General features: G+C 36.5%; 1 protein-coding gene across 1 annotated transcript in view; it reads right to left on the bottom strand.

The window, feature by feature from the left end:
* The window catches only part of ZFPM2 (zinc finger protein, FOG family member 2), a 469,074-nt gene that overhangs the window by 146,707 nt on the left and 299,881 nt on the right, over nucleotides 1–22,486 (bottom strand). The window contains exon 5 of the mRNA XM_021675646.2: nucleotides 18,926–19,037. Coding sequence (XP_021531321.2) covers nucleotides 18,926–19,037 — 112 coding nt within the window. The remainder of the gene's footprint in view (nucleotides 1–18,925; nucleotides 19,038–22,486) is intronic.

The raw sequence follows: 22,486 nt of genomic DNA, 5'->3' as shown, positions 1-22,486 counted from the left end.
CTTTAGACTTAAGAAACTACGGCAACAGAAAAGGGAAAGAGAGAAGAGAGAAGCCAAAGCATGCATTTATTCATCCACCAAATATTTCTCCATTGCTTCCTATTATTAGTCAGGCATTGATTCTCAACTCTCTTTGTTCCTGGGACTAGAATTCTAGAATCAAGTATTCTATATTCTGGAATCAGAATCTGGAATCATAATACAAGTAAATGCTGTTTGTGGGATGTTCACTAGATAAAATTCTTTCAAAACTTTTCGATATTCTTTTCTAAAGTTCTGTTGGGATCTCAACAGAAGCAAACAAGATAATGGGCTCCTTCCTGCTTTTGAGAGCAGCTGAGATTCTTCTATTGACACAGCCTCTAAGATTGAACTGGAAAAACCAGAAGCAGGGAGTTCCCATTAAGAGTCATGGCCTTGCAGATTTACCCCTCCTCTCTGTCCCACAACGCCAGAATTTTCTGACCTGTAGGGCACAATTTGGGACTCATCTGTTTTCTTAAACATTTCCTGCCTAGGGACGTAATACTGATGTGGTTGGTGGAGGGAGACAGTGACACAGAGGAGATTTATTTACAACTGAACTGCATGAGGTAATTATAAAAATATCCATTTAAACTCTGACAATAAGAGACACTGTATTGGTGTTATAGGACAGGATTTAATGATCAGAAATGTCCTGGTAAGTTACAAAAGAAAAATCTAAATAATTTTTCACTAAAAAGTTCAGTAGATTTTTAGGGAAAAAACTAAATCAATAAGAAAACACAAGAGCAAATACTTTTAGCAACCAGGAGGGTTCATCACTTGCTTGTTTTCTCTTCTAAGTTGGTTCTATGTAGAGGAGGCAAGGAGGGGTAGGGGTGTGTGTGTGAAAATTTGACTTTTGAATCAGTTTACTATTTATTTTTGGCCCCTTAACCAAAAACATTAGTTCATGAGTGCAGCAATTGTCTGTTTTGGTCATTCCAGTGTCTAGAAAATTGCCTGGCATGTATTAGTAGGCCTACAATCAATGACTGTTGAATAAATGAAGGAATAAATTAATGCAAGACAGAAAAAAATGAATGAATGAAAAGCAAATACGGGTTAAATTTGAGCTGTGCTATTTGTTAGGTTTAAGCCTTGAACAAGTTATTTAAGCTCCAGTAACCTCAATGGCCCTATCATAAAAGCAAGGATAATCATAACACTTTTACAGGATATTTGTCAGTAAAGATTCAGTGTCCATAACAGTGCTTTGTTTGTACTATGTACTGATTGTAGGTGAACTTCCTTCTTCCATAGACACTCTTCTGAACCCTACTGTGACTTAACTTGTTGTTATAGCAGAGATTTGTGTGAATTATGTGACTCTATGATAAAGTGTTTTAATGGTGATTCTTAAGTTGAAATTGGTACGGAACACTGGTTATAACAAAGCATTGTCTGTCATTCTAGAAATTTCTAACGTTAAGACTCGGTCAGGTGCAGTGGTTCAAACCTGTAATCTCGGCACTTTGGGAGGCCGAGGCGGGTGGATCACAAGGTCCAGAGATCAAGACCATCCTGACCAACTTGGTGAAACTCTGTCTCTAATAAAAATACAAAAATTAGCTGGATGTGGTGGTGCATGCCTGTAGTCCCAGCTACTTGGGAGGCTGAGGCAGTATAATTGCCTGAACCCAGTAGGCAGAGGTTGCAGTGAGCCAAGATCGCAACACTGCACTCCAGTTTGGCGACAGAGCAAGACTCTATCTTGGGGGGAAGAATACTCAATGCAAGAAAATAAAGTCTAACTTTATAATTGAGATTTGATGAAATAAACATGTAATTAACAATTTCATATTTGAATCTTAGAACGAGTGTAATAAACCAACTCAGCAAGAAGAATTTTATGATTTTAAACAAATTCAAATTTTATTCCTGGGACTTTATTTATCAGCACCACGTAAATAAGTTGCAATCTAAAATTAATAGTTTATTTGGGAATCTGCTTGAGTACTAAAATGAAGTTCTTCAGCTTCATGCAGTTGAAAGCCAAAAATTCAAATGAATCTTATATCATAGAAGAGGCTGTATCAGAGGACTTTATTTAATGGGGTAAAGAAAATATTTTCTGATTTTTTTTAATTACTATAAGGCCGATCTGACACCATTAGTTTTCTTTCTGTCATAAATATAGACGAATAGAATTTGACAGGCATCACTACAAAATAGGTTATAGATAAGTTCAGGCATCTCTCCTTCCACACAGACCTTTTATACTTGGTTCTGATGGAGCTGCTTGAATAGAATGACCAAGGTTTGATTTTAGGCTTCTAGGTCACGGTTTCACCTTGACAACAGTTCTTTCATTTCCAGCAGTAACATTTGCTAGGATCCCTAAGGTGCTTTCATTTTTGTAAGTAGTGCAAAAAAAAAAGATAGAAAAAAAAAGATAAATCTTAATTCGCATGCTGCAGGACTATCTCTGTGTTTCCAGCACAAAACTTCAAATCCAATCCAAGAACTGGATGTGTATTAGAAGTCTGCAGATTTAAACCTTGTCCACCATGATCAAACTGGATTTATGGAGCATCATAACTCTCCAGACACCATCCAGCAGCTTATTAATTTAATAGACTCCTGTCCATTCACTGATGTTCCTGCCCTGACAGTCTCTCAAGATAAGGCGAAAGCCTTTTGACAGGACAGAGAGCATATATATTTTCTTCTGTTTTCTCGTGGATGGGGTTGTCGACAACTTGAAATGTGTGGCTCAGCAAATTTGTTTTTTTCATTCTCTTTTTTTTCCCCCTTTTACTTCTCAGAAAGGATGACAGAGGCAAGCCTCCTGAGAGTTCCAGGGGTCAAGGGGCCTGTGTTTCCCCTAAGTACTTATTTAGCATTTTGTTTTCCAAAATAGCAATGAATTGATTTGAAGGCCTACAGGTGGGTACATTTTCAGGATGAAAAGAAACAGTACACAATTTAATGCCTAATATAAAATAAGAGGTGTTGGAGAGAAGAAGGAAAACAGCAATGAATGTTCCTATTAAACAGAGTAGAGCAGCACTTTCTTTTCTTTTCTTTTCTTTTCTTTTCTATAATCCCATTTGTGGGAATGAGGGAGAGTGCCAAAAAAAAAAAAAAAAAAAAAAGATAGCAGGCAAGCTGTTGTATAAAGACAAAACAGGAAGAACTTTTCAACATTCTTATTTTTCCTTTATGATACGCTCATGCTCTGTGTTTTCTATTTGCCTCTAACATGCAGATAAATTCACAAGTCTCTGCCAGAGAGTCATGACACCATCATGTAGCAGGGTTAACTGTTTCTATCCCTTAGTGTATCTTTTCTGTTAAAATCACATCAGTAATCACAAGACCCTGGCTTCCCAAACTTGAATGTGCGCACAAATCACCTGGGATCTTGTTAAAATGCAGATATGGATTTAGTAGATCTGAATGGGGCCTGAGCTTTTACATTTCTAATAAGCCAATGTCATATTGCTGCTTGGCAGATAACATATTAAGTAGTAAGACATTAGTCAAATTTTTAAAAGGGGGGATAATTTAGATATGGACAAGCTATATCATAGTATCAATGAAGGTAAAACATAACTTGAACATATTACAAAAAAGTTAACAGATTCTCTACCTGGCATATAGTGGGAATTCAATCACCATTTCAATGACTTGAAGAACACCCAACGTCCAAATTTTATACAATGGCCTGTTTTGTTTTTTTTTTAAATCAGTTTGCTTCATTTCTGCATGTATATAAAATGATTATTTTAATTTCTCTTGAGATAGTTAACTTAAAAAGTGTATTTAAAGTGATAGATAAAATAAAAATAACGTGTTCATTTTCTTAAACTACATTTTTACTTACTTCATCTTTGTTTATCATTTGTATCTCTAGTCAAAATGCAAGAATATCTAAACTAAGCTATGTTTCTCCTAAATTTCCTTCCCAGACCATTTTATTTGCTTCCACAAAGTTAAGATCAAGGCATTCTGGATTTGATAGGTGAGAACATTTCATTGAAAAACTTCACACTTGAATCTAGAAATCTACACTCAAACCACAACAACACTGCAGAATTACTGCTCTTTTACTTAAGCCTTTATTCGCATAACACAATTAGTTCCGGAATTGACACTCTAGAGTATTTACTGCTTTACAGACATCTATCTTTTTGGGGGGAGAGGTGAACAGAAATGTAATATATTACTCATTTGAGAAAATTAATTATAGAACCTTAAATTCCTCATTATAAATATTTGATAAACATTCAGAAAATGTTAAGGTTTTATAATATACCTCTGAAACGTCCATTTCTTGAAAGACTGCACAAACTGAAAGTAGCTGAACTCGAGAGTAATCATTCCTGAAAATCTTTACTGACAATGGATACCAGACAATGAAGATGACTCTAAAGGAAAAACTGGCTTAATTTGCTGTCATTGAATTTCAGTGGGAGGTAGATAGAATACATAAATAAATAGATGGAAACAGCTTATCTATATGTATTTCTGATCCATTTCCTTGATTGGACTGCTCTTGCTTGCAACACCGAGATATACTATTTGGTTGACCCCACTGCTCTCTGACAGTCTTCACAGGCCTCAGATGGCCTAATTGGAATACATCTTCTCTGAAGTACTACTGTATGTCAGGCATATAAGGTGACTTTTTAATTTTAAAAACAGCCTTCAAAAACAGTTTGATTTATACATTAGTGGTAAAATGAAAAGCCTCCAATTTCAGGTATTAGAGCAAAGAGTAGAAGTTTCTGATGGACTTTCCCCCAGTAAAGAGTTGAAGAGAGATACGGTTACTATTTACCAGTAAAGTGGGTCCAAAAAGAACTGCCCAGTAATAGTAAGCCAATGTCTTGGCATGGCTGCTATGCAAAGATGCCAAACCAAACCCTATGGTGTGACAACATCTTTTACAGCTATGTAGGTTTTAACTCTTTAAAATTCTTGCGTACACTGCCATGCTGACTGATGCATCATAATATGTGCTATGTATAAATGCAACATTCCAAAGAAATCCTCTTCATCCAGATTCTCTAGCATTTTTAAAATCTCACTAAGGAATGTGACACTTTTCTAGACATGGGGGAACGGCATTGTGGATACCGGAATTACAAATGGTTTCCACATGAGTAATTTCTGAAAATCAAGAAACACTAGAGTTTACTCTGTTGAATGAGGCATAATAAATCTCATTACATAATAGTTCAAAATTCGGTGGGTGTATACTGTGTTCTGGGTGTGGAGGTACAGAGTTGAAAAACTGAATCAATGCCTTTGAGGTGTTCACATCCAGCTTGGTACAATACCCAGCCTGGGATGGATCTTTCTTCTTTTGGGGATGGGGTAAAGAATGCCTTTTAGAGGCATTGATACACACTAAATCTTTAATGGTACTGGTTTAAAATGATAAAGATGGTGAGAAGGTTATCAGGCAAAGGAAATATGAATGTAAAAAGGTAGCTATAAACAAGCAAGGGACAGATGGAAATTTTTTTCTTTTTTTGAGATGGAGTCTCACTCTGTCACCCAGGCTGGAATGCAGTGGCATGATTTCAGCTCACTACAACCTCCACTTTCTAGGTTCAAACAATTCTTCTTTCTCAGCCTCCTGAGTATCTGGGATTACAGGCACCTGCCACCACATCCAGCTAATTTTTGTGGAGAAATTTTAAACAATTGAGTATCATTGGAGCATAGACTTTCTGGGTGAGATAAGTGACAAATGAGGCTCTCAGGCATTGGGTAGTTAAAACATGCAAATGAGGTAGTCAAGGGAAAATACATAAATGAGGAGAAAGAAAACTAAAGAATGACAACATTCAGTGGATGGACAGTGATGGAGAGACTTGTCACTCAGCATGGAAAGGGATGACTGGATCAAGCCCAGAGTGATGAAAACTTGGCAACAAGTAGACTACAGGAGACCTGTAAGTGTCACCTCAGTGGAGTTTTGAAGACAAAAACTGAGCAATAAAGAAGATGCTGGAATTGAAGAAGTCCCAGGAATGAGGGCCAAAAACTTTGCAGAAGCTTGCATAAGAAAAGAGCAGAGAGGGTTTCCTATTAAAGAAGTGAATGATTGCACTTTAGTGGTGAATTGACTGCATGCATTTATTTCTACTCCCTTTTACTAAAATGACAGTAAAGAAGAAAAGAAGGTGATAAGGGGAAAGAGACAGGGCAGAGTATACAATAGAAGTCAACAAAATATTGGAAGCTAGAAAATTGATGGAGTGATAAATGACAGCAGAGCACAGAAAGCTGAAATCCAAGTACTTCAAGAGCCTCAGGCCAACAAGAAGCAAGCAGATTTATTCTGCAGAATCCAAAAACAGATCAGAAAGTAAAGGCACCTGGTACCTTGAGAGGGAGGATTAGCAGTGGAGCTAAAACTTGGACAGGCATTCTGAGGAGGAAGCTCTTATCCTTCAGGTCCAGCCTTTCCCTATAGAGCTAAGTTACATCCCCTTCCAACTCTGTTAGGAGATGGAAGTTTAATCTTAGGAAAAATGGAATATAGAGGCTTTAGATCCAGGGGCACAGGCTCAGCAAAGGCAGATGCTAATGTGACATCTGAATTAGAAGAATAAGGGATCATCTACAATCTCAACAGTGAGAGAAGACTTCCCCAACACAGGTCCCACTCTCCAGAATGCTGGCTGCAAGGTTCATAAATCTGAGGAGACTGTTATTCTCTGGAGAATTTAAGCATGCTGAGATCAAAGCATTTGGGGACCTCATTTGCTGATTGTCCAGAGCCTATGATCCTATGCAAAATCTTCCAGTTGATAAGCCCTGCCTGCCTACTCATGCTGCTTTCCCATGCAGCCTTTAGTACTGAGAAATAAAAAATGAAATCCTATGTCTGCCAGCAGATTGAACAGACCTCCTCTTGGCCAAGGGGACCCTGTAGAAACCTTCATAACTGAGTTCCTGGCTATGACAGGATAGGAAGTGAGATATGCCTCATCATACCCCCCAGTGCTAATTGTGATTAGGCTTTCTTCCCTAAGGGTTAAACAGATATCAACCAACCACCTGACACTGCCTCTCCCTTTTGCAGTTTTGACAAAACAACTGAACAGCATTCCTTCCGGATGGGAGACCACTGACCACAGAGTGGTTCTGGCCAGTCTGTGGAGGATGTGCAGTGAGGATTTTCATGTCCTCTGTTTCACCTTTTAACACCAAAGAGCTGAAAACTCCACATATTCCTCCTATTACTTATGTCTATATCATCACCTTGATCAGCATAAATCCCTGTCTTATTCTTTCCACCCTCAAAGTATCTGTTTTTGGCTTCTAGCTGTAGGCTATGCTTCTTAGCCTGTTAGAATGGTCATCCTGCCAGCTGCAGCCCTTTATAAGAAATAAAGCTCTCCTTTCCAAATTTATGAACTTTATCGTTCTTCAGTTGAGTGTCCTGCCCTTACAATAAAAAGCAGACATCCATGTCTCTCAAGCCATTTGAGGAAAGTTTCAACATTAAATGCAGGGAACAGGGTGGGCAAGAAAAAAGAAACAATGCACAGGACACTTTCCCAAACGTCCTCCAGTCTCTATCTTCAGAGACAAAAGAAGAATCTTCACATAAAAAGAGCAAGATGATGAACAAAGGAACACTCAGAAAATAAGAAAGACCTCTTGTAAATTATAAACGTGATAGGAACAAAGTTAAATAATAAAGTTTTAGGGTACTGCAGAAAGTCAAAGAAAGTCAAGAAGAGTATTGTAAGTCTATTATTAAATAGACATCATAGCTTTCTATGTTTTTTTTTTTTTTTAAAAACTGTATCGTATTGGTTTATCTACTTGTTTCATTCAAAAATATTCATTGAGCACCTACTATGTGCCATGCACTGTTTAAAAATAAGAAAAAAAAAAATCCCTGTCCTTATAGAACTCCCACTTTCGGGCTAAAAAGCTGACATCAAAATTCTTTAGTCAGTAATAAAGTATCAAATATAAACATAACTGATACAGAGGAGGTTATCAACTGAATGCTTGTCTCTCCCCAAATGTTGGAACTCTAACTGCAAATGTGATGGCATTAGGGGGTAAGGCTTTTGTGAGGCAATTAGGTCATGAGGGTGGAGCTCTCATGATGGGATGAGTGTACATATGAGAAGAAAAGCAAGAGGGATCTCTTTATCTCCCACTCTACTTTGTGACTATACAGCAAGAAGGTGCCCATCCACAAACCCAGAAGAGAGCTCTCACCAGGTGTGAAGTTTCAAGGTGCCAGCACCTTGATCTTGGGCTTCCCAGTCTCCAGAACCATGAGAAATAAATATTTATTATTTAAGTCACCCAGTCTATGCTGTCTTGTTACAGTTTCCTGAACTGATGGATACAGAGGAGAAGGAGAGAAGAGAGAAATGGTGGCGATGGAGGCATGGGGAGTAAGTGAGAGAGCAAGTGAGAGAGAGAGAGAGAGAGAGAGAGAGTGTGTGTGTGTGTATTTTAGACAGGGTAGTTAGGCAGACCATTTTGACAGACAATTTGGGAGGCAACATCTAGGGAGAGTTCAGAAAGAGGGCAGAGAGAGCCAGGTGTGGTGGCTCATGCCTGAAATCCCAGCACTTTGGGAGGCTGAGGCCAGGAGTTTGAGACTAGCCCGGCCAACATGGCAAAACTCTGTCTTAAAAAAAAAAAAAAAAAAAAAAGACGTCATAGAGGGAGCAATGCAGAGCCAGAGAACAGTGTAAAGGCCCTGAGATAGTGTCATTCTTTATATTTTTAAGCAAAAGTAAGGAGCCCATGTAACTCGAACAAAGTAGCTAAAAAGTAATAGAAAGAGAAGCTGCAGGCATCCAGGAGCAGATTATATAAAGCTAAAGTAGTAAGTTTGTAGGTTTAGTTCAGGAATTGGTAAGTTTTTCCACAAAGGACCACATAATATTTTAGGTTTTACAAGCTAGATTGTCTCTATTCCAACTACTCAACTCTGATGTTACAATGTGAAAGTGGCCACAGACAATGTATAAACAAATTGCCATGGGTGTGTTCCAATAAAACTTTATTTACAAAAGCAGATCATAGGCCAGATTTGGCTCTGCATTATATATCAATCAGTCCACTTGTAATCAGTCCATTTATGATCCTTGGAGTATTATATATGCTATCACTTCCTCATTTTCTTTATGAAATAAGAAGTAAAGACATCATTTAACAGAGGATGTTAAATATTTGGGGAGTCTGAAGTCTAAAATAGTCACCTTGAATATTGATTTGAAGATTGATTAGGACAACAAGTTTTGATTGTCAGACCACATAAACTGAGGGCTCACATCTCCTTGTGGTCAAATAACGTAAAACTGATCAGCATTAGTTTTTGTCGTTGTTGTTGGTATTGGTAGTAATTCATTTGCTTTATTTTGACCATACATTTATATAGTACTCACAGTGGACCAGACACTATTCTGGGCACTTCACAAATACTAATTTACCTAATTTCTGCTGCTTGGATGTGGCCAGGAGAAAGTGGAGAGCTGGATTAACCAGAAGGAGGAATTACTCGGCCAGTAAAGACCAAAAAGAGAGAGAGAAGGGTAAGGGAGTCTAAGAAAGAGAATAGAATGACAGACCCATGGAATCCACATCAGGTAACCTAGAAGTGAGAACGGCAGGGGCTGATAGGAAAGGGATGGTGGTGAAGTGAGTGGATTGGAGGTTCATTTGGTGTTGAAAAATTGTTGAAGTCTGTAATGAGTGGAGTAAGGCAGATGGTTTACTACTAATATTTTCCAGAGGTGTGTAACACCATTATTTCCATGATACGTAAGTCTTGGTTTTGTTAATGGATGGACCTATGCTTAACTTTTGATGGAAAAATGTTACTAAAATCTCGATCTCATCATATGGCCCTAAAAATGTCAGCAGCTCTCCACTGCTTCCATGCTAAGGTTTTCAGAATGAGCAATCAAGTGCGTCACAATATGGCTCTCAGAAACTTTTGGAGGCTTGCTCCTCAATGGTCTCATCTGTAAATTAACTGCTTTAACTAAATTGAACAGATATACTTATGAATACACTGGATGCATCATAGCCTAAGAGCTTTTAGGCACACATTTTAACCTCCTTAAAAGCCTTCGCCCCATTACTCAAATTGATACTCAACTTTCAATATCCAATAAAAATTCCACATTTCTGTGAACACTGCTTGACTGTATAAGACTGAATTCAGTATTATATATCTTTCATCAAGTAAGCTCTTTCAATAAGCTTCTTAAGCCTGGCGGCGGGGGTGTCTCACATTCATTTGTACTCCTTATAACACCTGGGCCATATCATGGATGGAGCATGTGCTCAGTTATGTATATTTTATTTGGAAAATTATCTTACGAAAAACAAAGTATCAGGACTTTCACAGAATTACTAAAGAAAAGTAATTATATCACTAGGAGATAATTTAAATTCTGTGGATGAGGGACACTTTGTGGATAAGGCAAAGATTTCTTTGTTTTAGTTGGGTTATATAAAAAGAAGAGTAAGAATGTAGTTAAGACAAAGAATGATTTTCAAATGCAAACATTTTTCTTAAATTATATAAAAAAATCAAAGTGAAGAAACTTATGAAAAAGGATACCAAAAATCTCCCTAAGTCTTGCAACTTTAACAGAAATATCTTTATAATTTCACACTGTTTCTTTCCAGTATGTTTTCCTGTACATATACTTTTTAAATATAATCATGTTAGGCACAAAACCACATATTCTGCCTTTTTTCACTTAGATTTATCTTATATAATACAGTGTTTTAAAAACTATTCTCAGTATCTTACCCTGAAAAAAATCGACCCTAAAGAGTTGTCCCTCATTTCAATTGACAAAGATACTTTTGGGGGTAGCTTTCAAGATTATCATCTCTTTGAATGACAAGCTAACATCCCCGAATACTAGTGATTCACCTCTCAAAAGACCCCACTCTTCATTTCTCATTTTTATACTTATAAAACTGATATATTCTTAGTTCTTATCATTTGCCAACATTCTAACTGGGTTTCTACCCCTAAGAGACAGAAGCTTCATTCATGGATGGATCCAGGGTGGTTCAGGATATTTTTTTCTCCAAAATAGGAAAGCACATCTAATCCACTAAGGTAATTAGTGGTATTATTGTGCAGGGCTATTTACCAACATTTCATTAAGGAAATTCACAGTGATGTTGATATAAAACAAATGTATTTTTCATATCATATAGCATATAGTAGTAATAACTAAAGACAATAAACTATCCAGTGCACCTAGACGCAGACTGAAATAACATCAATAAATCACTAATATAACTGTAAAAACAGCAAATGCATAGTAAGAAATGGAAATGACACAAGGCTCAATGCTTACTGAAGTTGATGTCATTCTGCAATTTGCAACAGACAACTCTATTGCAAATAATGCAGTCACTAGTGGGGTCACTTGTCTTGACCTTAAGAACCCCTTAGAAATGACAATTTGAATCAAAACTGTAGTTTTTTTAAAGCAGCCATTTTTACAATCACATATTCCTAGAAATGGAATACTAAATTGCTCACTCCTCAAAATATTAATAGAACGTAACCAGAAAAAGCCTCAGATGTTCATGAAACATGGGTTTTCGGCATCGCGTTATCCTGTGGTGCTCTGCAATCAATTACTGTTATACCACCATCATTAATAATTTTCTTAATGAAAATGATTCTGTTGATCTCCGTTGTATTTTAATTATCAGAGTTAAGCATAATTACACTGCAGCTCTGAGCTGGCATGTGGACTCCTTTAGGGCGCAATTTTGTTTTAACACACTGATAATGTAATTTTACATTGTGTCAGTTTGTTTGGTTATTATCCAGTTGTACAATTCCACTGTATTCCTGATAACAGATAATAACCTTAGTACCTCCTATATCCTGAAGTCATTTAAAAAGCAATATTGGAATTCTGCGACTAGCTAACTTAATCGCCTTATGATTTTATAATTCCCACTGCTAAATATTTAGTTCAGGCACTCACCCTCTTTCAAAAATACTGTAAAATTAGACAATGGTTATACATTTTCTATGAATTACTGACTAGTTAAATAAATGCGTAAAATATGAACGCAAATTTTTCCTCTTAAATTAGTTTATTATTTATATGACATTATACCCTCTAGGTAAAGTTAAACATTAACTTTTAGGCTACTTTGAAAATTAGCTGCCACATTAGACAAAGCTATTGTTTGAAAATTCTAGTAACATGCAACAGATCATCTATGTTAAGGTGGAACACGGTCTGGACTTTTACAAGAGTCTTTATAATGAAAGACTTTTGTTTTGAAAACTTAATTTAGAGAGTGTGGAGAAAGTTATTCACTCAAACTAAATCATACTAGAATTTCTGTCATTATTTCAATAGTGCCTAGTATAGGCTGTTGAACATAAAAGACATTCAAAAATGGTTAAATTAATTAATTGCATGGTTAAATTTGTGCAATCCTGCAAAATCAGAACTTTGAAGACTGTCATAGCATGATTTTTGAGATTGCAGTGCACTCGTCTACATGATTTGAAATTGCTGTGGTCTTAGAAGCAACAAAGAAATTAGCATAAACTATTACTGCCACTACTGTTTTAGTTTTTGAACAATCCCTTTAAAGTCAAGCCAAAGAATGGGAAAAAAAAATTGGTAATAAACATGTATGCAAATTTGCAAAGAAAGGCAGTAATCTGTAACCTTGGCTTAGTAAATGGCATCGTCCAAATTTTTGTCGATTTTATAATCGGGAATTGAAGTCAACAAGCTTAAGATTGAATCCCAATTTCATCATTTGAACTTACTTAACCCATCTAAACCTAAGTTTATTCATCTATAAAATGGGAAAAGCACTGTTTAGATATGAATTTGTTGTAATTGTAAGCAAGAAAATGTATTAAAGTGATTAGAACAGCGTCTGGAATCGAACAAAGCTTAATAAATGGTAATCGCTATTAGTAGTATTAATAATATCATCATTTGGCCGGGTGCGGTGGCTCACGCCTATAATCTCAGCACTTTGGGAGGCCGAGGCGGGTGGATCACAAGGTCAAGAGATCGAGACCATCCTGGTCAATATGGTAAAACCCCGTCTCTACTAAAATACAAAAAATTAGCTGGGCATGGTGGCGCGTGCCTGTAATCCCAGCTACTCAGGAGGCTGAGGCAGGAGAATTGCCTGAACCCAGGAGGCCTCCGGAGGTTGCGGTGAGCCGAGATCGCGCCATTGCACTCCAGCCTGGGTAACAAGAGTGAAACTCCGTCTCAAAAAAAAAAAATAATAACAATAATAATAATATCATCATTTTCATCTTTATATTAGCACTGTATATAAGACTTACACAAAATAAAAGTGTTACATGCCCAAGAAAAACAATCCAATGATATGCTCACATTCAGGCTTCAGGTCTCTGATTCTGTGACACAGATGTCTGCAAATATTCTGTGGGTTCAAAGTGACTGAATGAGACTTACAGAAGTCTTTGCTATAAATATGACATCATTATATGCTTGACACCAACATGGAGGCCTGGCTTCATTTTCTTAATGTGTACTGACTTATGACTACAAAAGCTGTCTGTAAGATATTCAGCAATATAATATTGATCATAACCTCTGCAATCATGTAAATGGGTGCTTCACAAAAATCCTGCATGGTAGCCATTGCTATTTCATTTTTAACAGCTGAGGAAATCAGGATTAGAGTGGGAAAGTGATTCGTCTAAGGTTACATATGAAATACAGATTTTTACAATGATACTGTTCCTTCACATATAAAGAAATATTCTGTTGTTAAGGTGAGAATGAAGGTTAGCTGATACTTTTTTCCACTCTCTTGATTGACAGTGTTTATTCTCTTAATCTGGAGACCTAGAGAATGTGGTTACTTTGCAATAACAACTACATGAAAATTGAAAAACTAAATAGTGTAATTATCACGAATTTGAAGCTGAGTGATTAAACCCACATGAATGATGCTAAAGGTGTAATTTTTAATACCCTCAAAACATAAAATTCTAAGTACCCTATTTGTTTTTCATATGAAAAGGTTACCATACTTTGCAAACAGTAGATAGCATATAATAAGGTAAGGTAAAGAAGTGACCATCAGTGCTCAACAGACAGTGGATTTTGGGAGTAAGTGGGCAGGCCTTTGCTCACCCTACTCTCCAGCAAAGCTCCTTTTAACTTCAGCATGATGCTTTTTAGTATTTTTCCATTGAGATAAGTAAATTAGAATTATCTGGAGTCTGTTGAGAATAATGGCATAAAACAGATGACCCAACAGGTCTGGTCCATCAATGTCTGGATGACCTAATTACTTTCTGGAATGACAAGGGATAGGTGAGGCAGGAACAACATACATCAGATTAGAATGTTAATGCCAACTACTATACTTTTAAAATTTTTCATAAAACAAAATGATGGCAATCTGTCAAGTAGCACTAAGTGAGAGAATATAATTGTATTTTATAATAATTATTTCAGTGGACACCCTGACAATGAAAGCTTTATAGTCATATTTAATTTTGTTACTAGCCTACATTTAGGAATACGGTAGGAAGCAAGTATGCCTCCTAGATGGTAATACTTACACATTAAATGGGCCTATTTTCACACCATAAGAAAACACTATCAAAAATCCCAGTCAAGGCATTTTTGCAAAATGTTACACGTCTGCAATTTATCTTCTATTTGTAAACAGATACTGATATGCTCTCAAATAGCCAGGTCCTATAAAAACGATTTGGCATTGAGTTTATAAGTAGTTTAGGTTCTTAGGAAGAAAACAAATAAATACAATTGTGGCATCAGGAATTTAATTTTCATTGTCCATGAGAGCTTTTTAGATGTTAGGAATAATTTGTGACACCTGAGGTCATGGATGTTGGCCCAACAAGCAACCACTCTTTTGTGGCAGCATAACCTGGGTTTTATTCAGGGAACTACCTCGCCTCCATTTCAGTGGCTCATGTGGGCTTAATTTTCCTTTTAAGCCCCAGGCTGACTATGGTCTGCCAGGGAGAGTCATCGTGATTAATTGGTTCAGGGAATGGTATGTGATGTGCTCAATCAAACCCCAGAAAAGCTCTCTTTCTACACAAGTTGCTATACTGGTGAAGTAAGCCCAGACCTCCCTACCACTTATCTGAGAATGATGCCCACACAAGAAAGAAGAGTCAGATGATAGAGAGAGACAGTCTGGAGACAAAGTTTGAGCAACTGAATCAAGCAGTTCCTGACATCCAGAATACCCCTGGACTCTGTTACATGAGCAGAGGAACCCATCTACCCCAATACACACACACACACACACACACACACACACACACACACACACACACAATTTTTGTCAGAAGCTAATTTCAGTTAGATTTCTGTCACTTAAAAACAAAAGAGGCCCAATTAATAAATAACATAGGCATTACGCAAACGCCACAAACATTATAGAGGTTCAAGTTAACACTTGTTGAGTCTAAATTGCCAAACCCTTCCATCTTCAAAACTCTTTTGCTTTGAAGAGACTTATCGTATGTACAGATTGTGGAGACAGAAGACTCCAGAATCCAGGGTGTTTGGATAGGAGTAGGAGTGCCTCCAGGGGTCATATTTTCCATTATTCAAATAATCCTGAGTAAAATCCCAGAAGATTAAGTTATTGACACAATTTTGGGACGTGCTCTGGGTGAGCTGTCTCTTCCCTCTAAAGGCACTCTGAATACTAGAAATTAGTTTCAGGCCTCTGAAGCCCAGGTAGAAGATCAAAGAAGAGTCTGGAGCAAAGCAGAGAATCAACAATATATGTTGAAATGCAAATAATCAGAGTTTTTTTGCTTTTGCTTTTTTTTACTGCAGAATTCTAGATCATGAATATTAGCATGCATTGTGAGTTTTCAAGAGGGCTATGATAAATGATTATTTGCTAATGAGGCTTTTTCTTTAATCTTAGGTTTCCTGGAAATGTATTTTTTTGAAATGTCACACTTTATACATTTTATGATTTCTAGGCATAAAAGCCTGAGTGGTTCTGATTGTTACTCATCATTTAACAGTGGCAAAGGGAAAGGCTGAGTCATGTGGTTCAAGGAGCACAGAATTTGGAGCTGTCAAGATGTAGATTTATGTAGAGATAGCTAGTTCTCTATGATCATGGGCAATCATACCTCTCTAAGTCACAGGTGTAAAATGAGAAAACACTATCGATTTCATTGAGTTGTTTTGAAGTTTAATGCAGACAGAACATATTCTAGTTTGTATCACTCCAACCCTAAGTTAAACAAATGTATGCTTGAATCCCACTCAATCATTTTTAAGCCATGTGACCATGGCAAATTATTTACCCATCTTTTATCTACCTTTGTAAAATGGGGGTAGTATGTTGATTATCTCACAGGAGCTATTAAATAAAGATTAAGTTTTAAAAAGCATACACAGTAGTTATTACAGTTCTGACATTTGAACTACAAAACTAATTGTTCTTGTAAGTTGAATAATGCCAAATTACCCTTTATAGGTGAAAAAATTATTGAATAGCAGCAATTCACACAGTTCATCATCATGTTATGTGAAGTGTCTATTACAGTGTCTGGCAACCATTCATCATTTATCTGAGCAACCAACCAACATTTATTTAGTTCTTTTCTTGTACAGGTAGCATGCCAGGCCAGGAATAGAAAGGTGACTAAGACACAATCTATGCCCTCAGTAAACATAAAGCAGATTTGAAAAGGCAGGCAATCATAGCTAACTTTCTTACTTACTCCTTTTTTGGACACATAAACTGTATATTCATGATCATGAAACAAGGTAATAGAGAGCAATGAGAGAACCACATACAATGTGGCATGGGAGCATCAAGAAGAGAATTCAAGGTGTGCCCAATAAATGGTGGCTATTATCTTCAATGTACAATGTACAGAGTTGAACTCAATGCATGCTTTACCAGTTAACTAATGAAATTAATCAATAAGCTGCTATTAACTACTCTAAGTTGTTTACTGCAAAAAGATGGAAGGTATAGCGAACCATAAACACATAAATTTGCAAAAGTTAGCTTACTCCACTGAATATAGAATTCCAATTCTGTTATACAGGTTTGACACCCTTAATCAAAAAATCCAAAATCTGAAATGCTCCAAAATCCAAAACTTTTTGATCACCAACATGATGCCACAAGTGAAAAATTCCACAACTTACCTCATACAATGAGTTATAGTCAAAACTTGGTTTCATGCACAAAATTATAAAAATATTGAATAGAATTACCATTAGACTATGTGTATTTTATGTTTATGAAACATAAATGACTTACATGTTTAGACTTGGGTCTCATTTCCAAGATATCTCATTATGTATGTACAAATATTCCAATCTGAAAAAAATCTGAAATCTGAAACACTCTGGTCCCAAACAATTTAGATAAGGAATACTCAAAATATATAACAATGATCTCTAATAAAAGAATAGGTGATTTAAAAAAACAATGAATTTGGATCATAACAGGGGACCAACTGTTGCCATGTTTCTCACATACTATATTGCTACAATGAAGATAAAATATTGTACAACAGAAATCTATCCCCAATAAGTGGTCCTACCTTCCGAGGCATCTTTTGTATTCTGAATGTGGGCATTGGCAAACTGATTCCCTATACTATTTATTTTCACTTTGAAAGATTATATTGGCATATCCTGGGAAAATCTCACATCCCTTTCAGCTGAGAGCTCCCACCAGCATACCACAGGTATTTCAGGTTAGAAAATTAGTGGGTATGGGACCAGTAATTATAGAAGGAAAAGGAGTATAATCAGATCCTGGTGTGCAGATTGTTTTTTTAGCTTGCAAATTCCCTCTTTCTGGTGTTTCAACTTTCAAAGGCTTATGGTAGTTTAGAGGCAATCCTCTTATAAGTGTACAAATTGTAATGATTATAGGAACAAGTTGTAATTGTTTCTAGCAACTTTTTAAGAGTCTTTGATGTTATGATTAGTGTTTTATATGTTAATATATTGATAGGGGTGCTTATTTGCTTGTTCCCTCATATGCTTTTATGGTTTCTAGGTTCAATGTGCAAATACATCTTTGATCTCAGTAGGTCTATTTGGTTTAAAAAGAAAGCCAAGAGAAATTAAACATGAGAAGCACAAGGTTTTGCAATATTTATGAAGAAGTGAGATTAGAGATTTTACTGTAAGAGTACAGAGCTAGGCCCAATATTTGAATGTGTAAAAAAGGGCCCCAAATCTACACCACACATGAGCAAGGTCCTGTGCTATGGAGAGTCAGCCCATGATGTGCCATCATGGAGCTGTGGCTCCTCTGTAGCCAGGGCGTAGCTACATGACGCAGTCTGGGTTGCTGTCACACTGAGCACATCAAAGGCAATGCCCTGCAAGTCATCAGCTTCCTCTTTAGTGTTTGCCTCCTGCCCTTCAGAAATCAACATGAGGAAGAATTGTGTCTTTGCAAAGGTTTCATTTCCAGCTATCCTCTCATCATTCATGACTTCGGGAAACTCGCTGGAATGTAGTGCCTCTTAGACTGTGCACCTTGACACAAATTGCTAAATTTCAGAAGGATTTTACTTTTTGATAGATGTCTAAAAGGAGAAATTGGGCTTTCATCAATCCTGGCTATCAATGATACTAACAGCAAGAAAAGATACTAGTCAAGCCATTCAAATACAGGGTTAGGTAAATGTGCAAAGCACTAAGTAATTAGTGGTACGACACTTTTTGTTTTATGTTATACAGAAAAAAAAAGAGGTGGCTTTACTGAAAGCACATATTAGAGGAACTCAGTTGGGAAAAAGGAAGAGAGAGGATCAAATTATACTTTCTACTTCCATTCCTGCTCTTCTGGTGCTGTTTTGCCCTGCTCAGGTTTTAATACTTCCAAAGAGAGAGAGAAACGATCTTGCATTTACCTTTGCTGTACACAATGCAGTTGTTTTTGTTGTCTTCCACTCCTTGCCAAGTCACATCCAGCAACCACTTGGGACCAGCAGTCAGCACCATTGGGACCTGAGCCTTTGTCTTCTGTAGAAAGAATGATAACAAACAGATGCCATTTGCTTTCGTTGATTAAAAACTTGAATAATAACTGTACTAATCATTTTATTTTTACAAACAACTAAATCTCCCAAACCATAATCCAAGTCCTTATTCCCCTGTCTCATGATATCTTTTTAAGACGACAGAAGCTGTAAAGCTTTACTGCTTTCACTAATCTGAATGGTAGAAATATTATCAAGTTTTTTTTTCCTAAATGATACTGGATCAGATCTCCAAGATTAGACACATCTCCTGTGGCTCTGAATTATAAAGAGAATGCAGATGACTTTCATTGCAAAGAGCAGAGTGTTTAGAAGTGAACTTTAGACACATTGTACTTTACTATCAACAGGATCTCACTATTTCCTGAAACAGACAGGAAAGAATTTAAAGAATCAGGATCCATTTCAAAGCTCTGTCCTGAGCAACATTTATGTTAGAGTAAGAACTTATTCTGAATGAATAATGAAATCTACCCAACCCCCTAAGTGTGGATATGTACTCTCACTGTAACTGAAATAATAATGCTAATGATGCACCTACATTGTCTCCAGCAAGACTGTAAAAGAGGAATCGTGAATAAATTCAAATGCAGAGCAACTAAAGCATGACATCCTTTGCTCTGAGAACCACAGAAGCACAGAGACAAGTGCTATAATTCCAACAAAGTATTTTCAGTGTACATGTTAAATATAAGGCTCAAAATATTCACAATTTTTGGCTGTCTGGCATCCAAATTATCTATCTGTAAAACTCTGTTGATAAATTTACATGGCTGGAAATAAACCGGGGAGGAAATAAGTATGTCTCAGCAAGACTGTGTTTCCTGATGAGTCACAATAAACTGGCATTCACTTTTATCATTCTCCAGTCCACGTTCTGTATATCAAACATCATGAAACCACAACACAGAGTACAATACAAGGGTCTCAAGGTAATTTTTGAACTGAATTTTCACCTAGATATGATCCTGCCAAACAGATCTCAGCCCATTCTGGGACTTTTCCACATGATACATGCTATCACAAATTTCCAAAACTGGCATTAACAAGTATTCACTTGAGGAGTTCCACATAATCTGGTGATTTTAAATCTTTAAGGAATCTGCAAAAGCCATTCCACCCGCCTCATGACAACAATGATAGCACATTATATACCGATCCATTGTTAACTGCGAAGCCATACTGAAAATTATGCATAAAAATGAATGTTGACCCATTTCTTAAAATGTCAGTTATATTAAAAATGTAAAAACTACCATAAAATATACAGTTTAATGGGAAAATAAACCATGACGGATTTAAAAATAAGTCTGAAAAAATAAAATACTTCAAATATTAAAACAAAGAGTATAAATAATGAAATCAAGTATAATAACACATTCTAGCACGTTGATCTTTAATATCTATATTTTGATTCATCACGGAGTCTTAATTTTTCAATTGTATATCATAATAGTTGGCAAAGATAACCACGAAGCAGTTATCTAAAAGCCTTGTGAAAAAGATGTGATTTATATTCTATATCTATTTTAACAATATAGACAAAATGTTATCAAGTTATCCCTATTGTTATCAGTCTGATGAACCATTATTTTTTATTTCCACTTTCAAAACAGAATTAGAGGAGAAACAAATTTGTTCTATATGAAAGGACAGTGATCCAAATCCAATTAAACATCAGGTCTTAATGAGGCATATTTTGCTCTCCTTTTACTACCAGACTGACAGATAAATCCATACATCAGGATCTGCTGGCCACACGTGGTGGCTCACTCCTATAATCCCAGCACTTTTGGAGGCTGAAATTAGTGAATCACTTGAGGTCAGGAGTTTGAGACCAGACTGGCCACCATGGTGAAATCCCATCTCTACTAAAAATACACAAATTAGCCAGGTGTGATGGTGCACGTCTGTAATCCCAGCTACTTGGGAGGCTGAGGAAGGAGAATTGCTTGATCCCAGGAGGTAGAGGTTGCAGTGAGCCGAGGTCACACCACTGTACTCCAGCCTGGGCGACAAAGCGAGAATCTGTCTCAAACAAAACAAAACAGAAAAAAACCCAAAGGATCTGCAGCTCTTCAAGCACAGGCAGAACAAGTCGGAGGAGGGAGTCCACCAATCCAGGAAACTCATGCAGGGGGCAGTCAGCGACCTCATTTGTAATATCCCCTCTTTTCTGACTTTAAATAATAGATTTCAAAACAGGTCCCTGGCCTATTTTTCCTGGATTATCTTATTTCATGAAAAATAATTATTTTAAATTATTTAATCACCCTGTTTCATAGTTCATAAAATCCCATGAATTTCTACACAGCAAATTAGCTTTTATAATAATTTCATAGATATTATTAAAAATAGATAGTGATCACTTTCATTCTTTAGAGAATCTTCTAATATAAAGTAAATCAATCGATTTCCCAAAACCATAATCTTCCATTCATTTCACAAATAAGCAAACTCAATCCTGTGTTTTGTGCTAGGAATATAAGTCTTCTTTGGTGAAGGATACAGATACATTAAAAATATTTAATATAATGTGGAAAGTACATGGTAGGAAGTGCTAAGACATATATAAATTGTTTTGGGGTCAACAGGGAAAGAGAAAAACTCCTGTCCTTTGGAGTCTGAGAACAGACACATCATAGCAGAGGCAACATTCGGGCAGGATTTTAAAGCATAAACAGGAAGAAGGTGCAGAAGCTAGAAAGAGTGTGGGCAAAGGCTGAACAGTCTATAAGAAAGTCAAGTGTGCAGGAAATGGGAGTTCTGGGACTCTGGTTAATGTTCTTGTAAAGTCTTTAACACTTTTTTTTTATGTAGAAAGCACTAGAAAAGTATCTATCATAATCATAATTATAATTAATATTGTAATTGATAAATGGAAAGAACATAATAGAATATGTATTTGGCAGGGCAGGTTATAAATAGATTTGAAAATATGTGGCGTATTAGGTAAAACTTTTTGTGCTTAATTCTGTAAGCAGAAGGAAGCCAATAAACATATTTTAGAGAGACAGAATAAGGGTATGACTATTTATGCTACTTGTGCAAAGATTTTGTTAGGCACTTCCCTTACTTACCTAGTCCTCATATATATTTTCAGACAAGAAAATGGCAACTGAAAAATTAAATAATATCCCTTAGGTCAAATTGCTGGTAGATGGCAGAAGGCAGAGCCAATACTTAGATTTAGCTTTGTTTCCAAATATTACCACCCCTAGGGTGAACAACCATCCTGGTTTTTCTGGAACTTAAAGGTTTCCCAGGAGGCTGTACTTTCAGTGCTAAAACTGAAAAGTCTTGGGAAATTAAGGATGAGTTTTTCACACACCCCCACCACTACTACGACTACGAATACTAAAACAGTATTAGTGGTTTACATGTTGCCTATTGAGGTAAGCATTTCACTCAAATGATCTTTTTTGATTTGTA

This window comes from Aotus nancymaae, unplaced genomic scaffold, assembly GCF_030222135.1.
Source record: "Aotus nancymaae isolate 86718 unplaced genomic scaffold, 86718_ANA_hifiasm-v0.15.2.pri h1tg000036l, whole genome shotgun sequence".
Taxonomy (NCBI): Eukaryota; Metazoa; Chordata; class Mammalia; order Primates; family Aotidae; genus Aotus; species Aotus nancymaae.
This window is presented reverse-complemented; position numbering and strand designations above follow the sequence as displayed.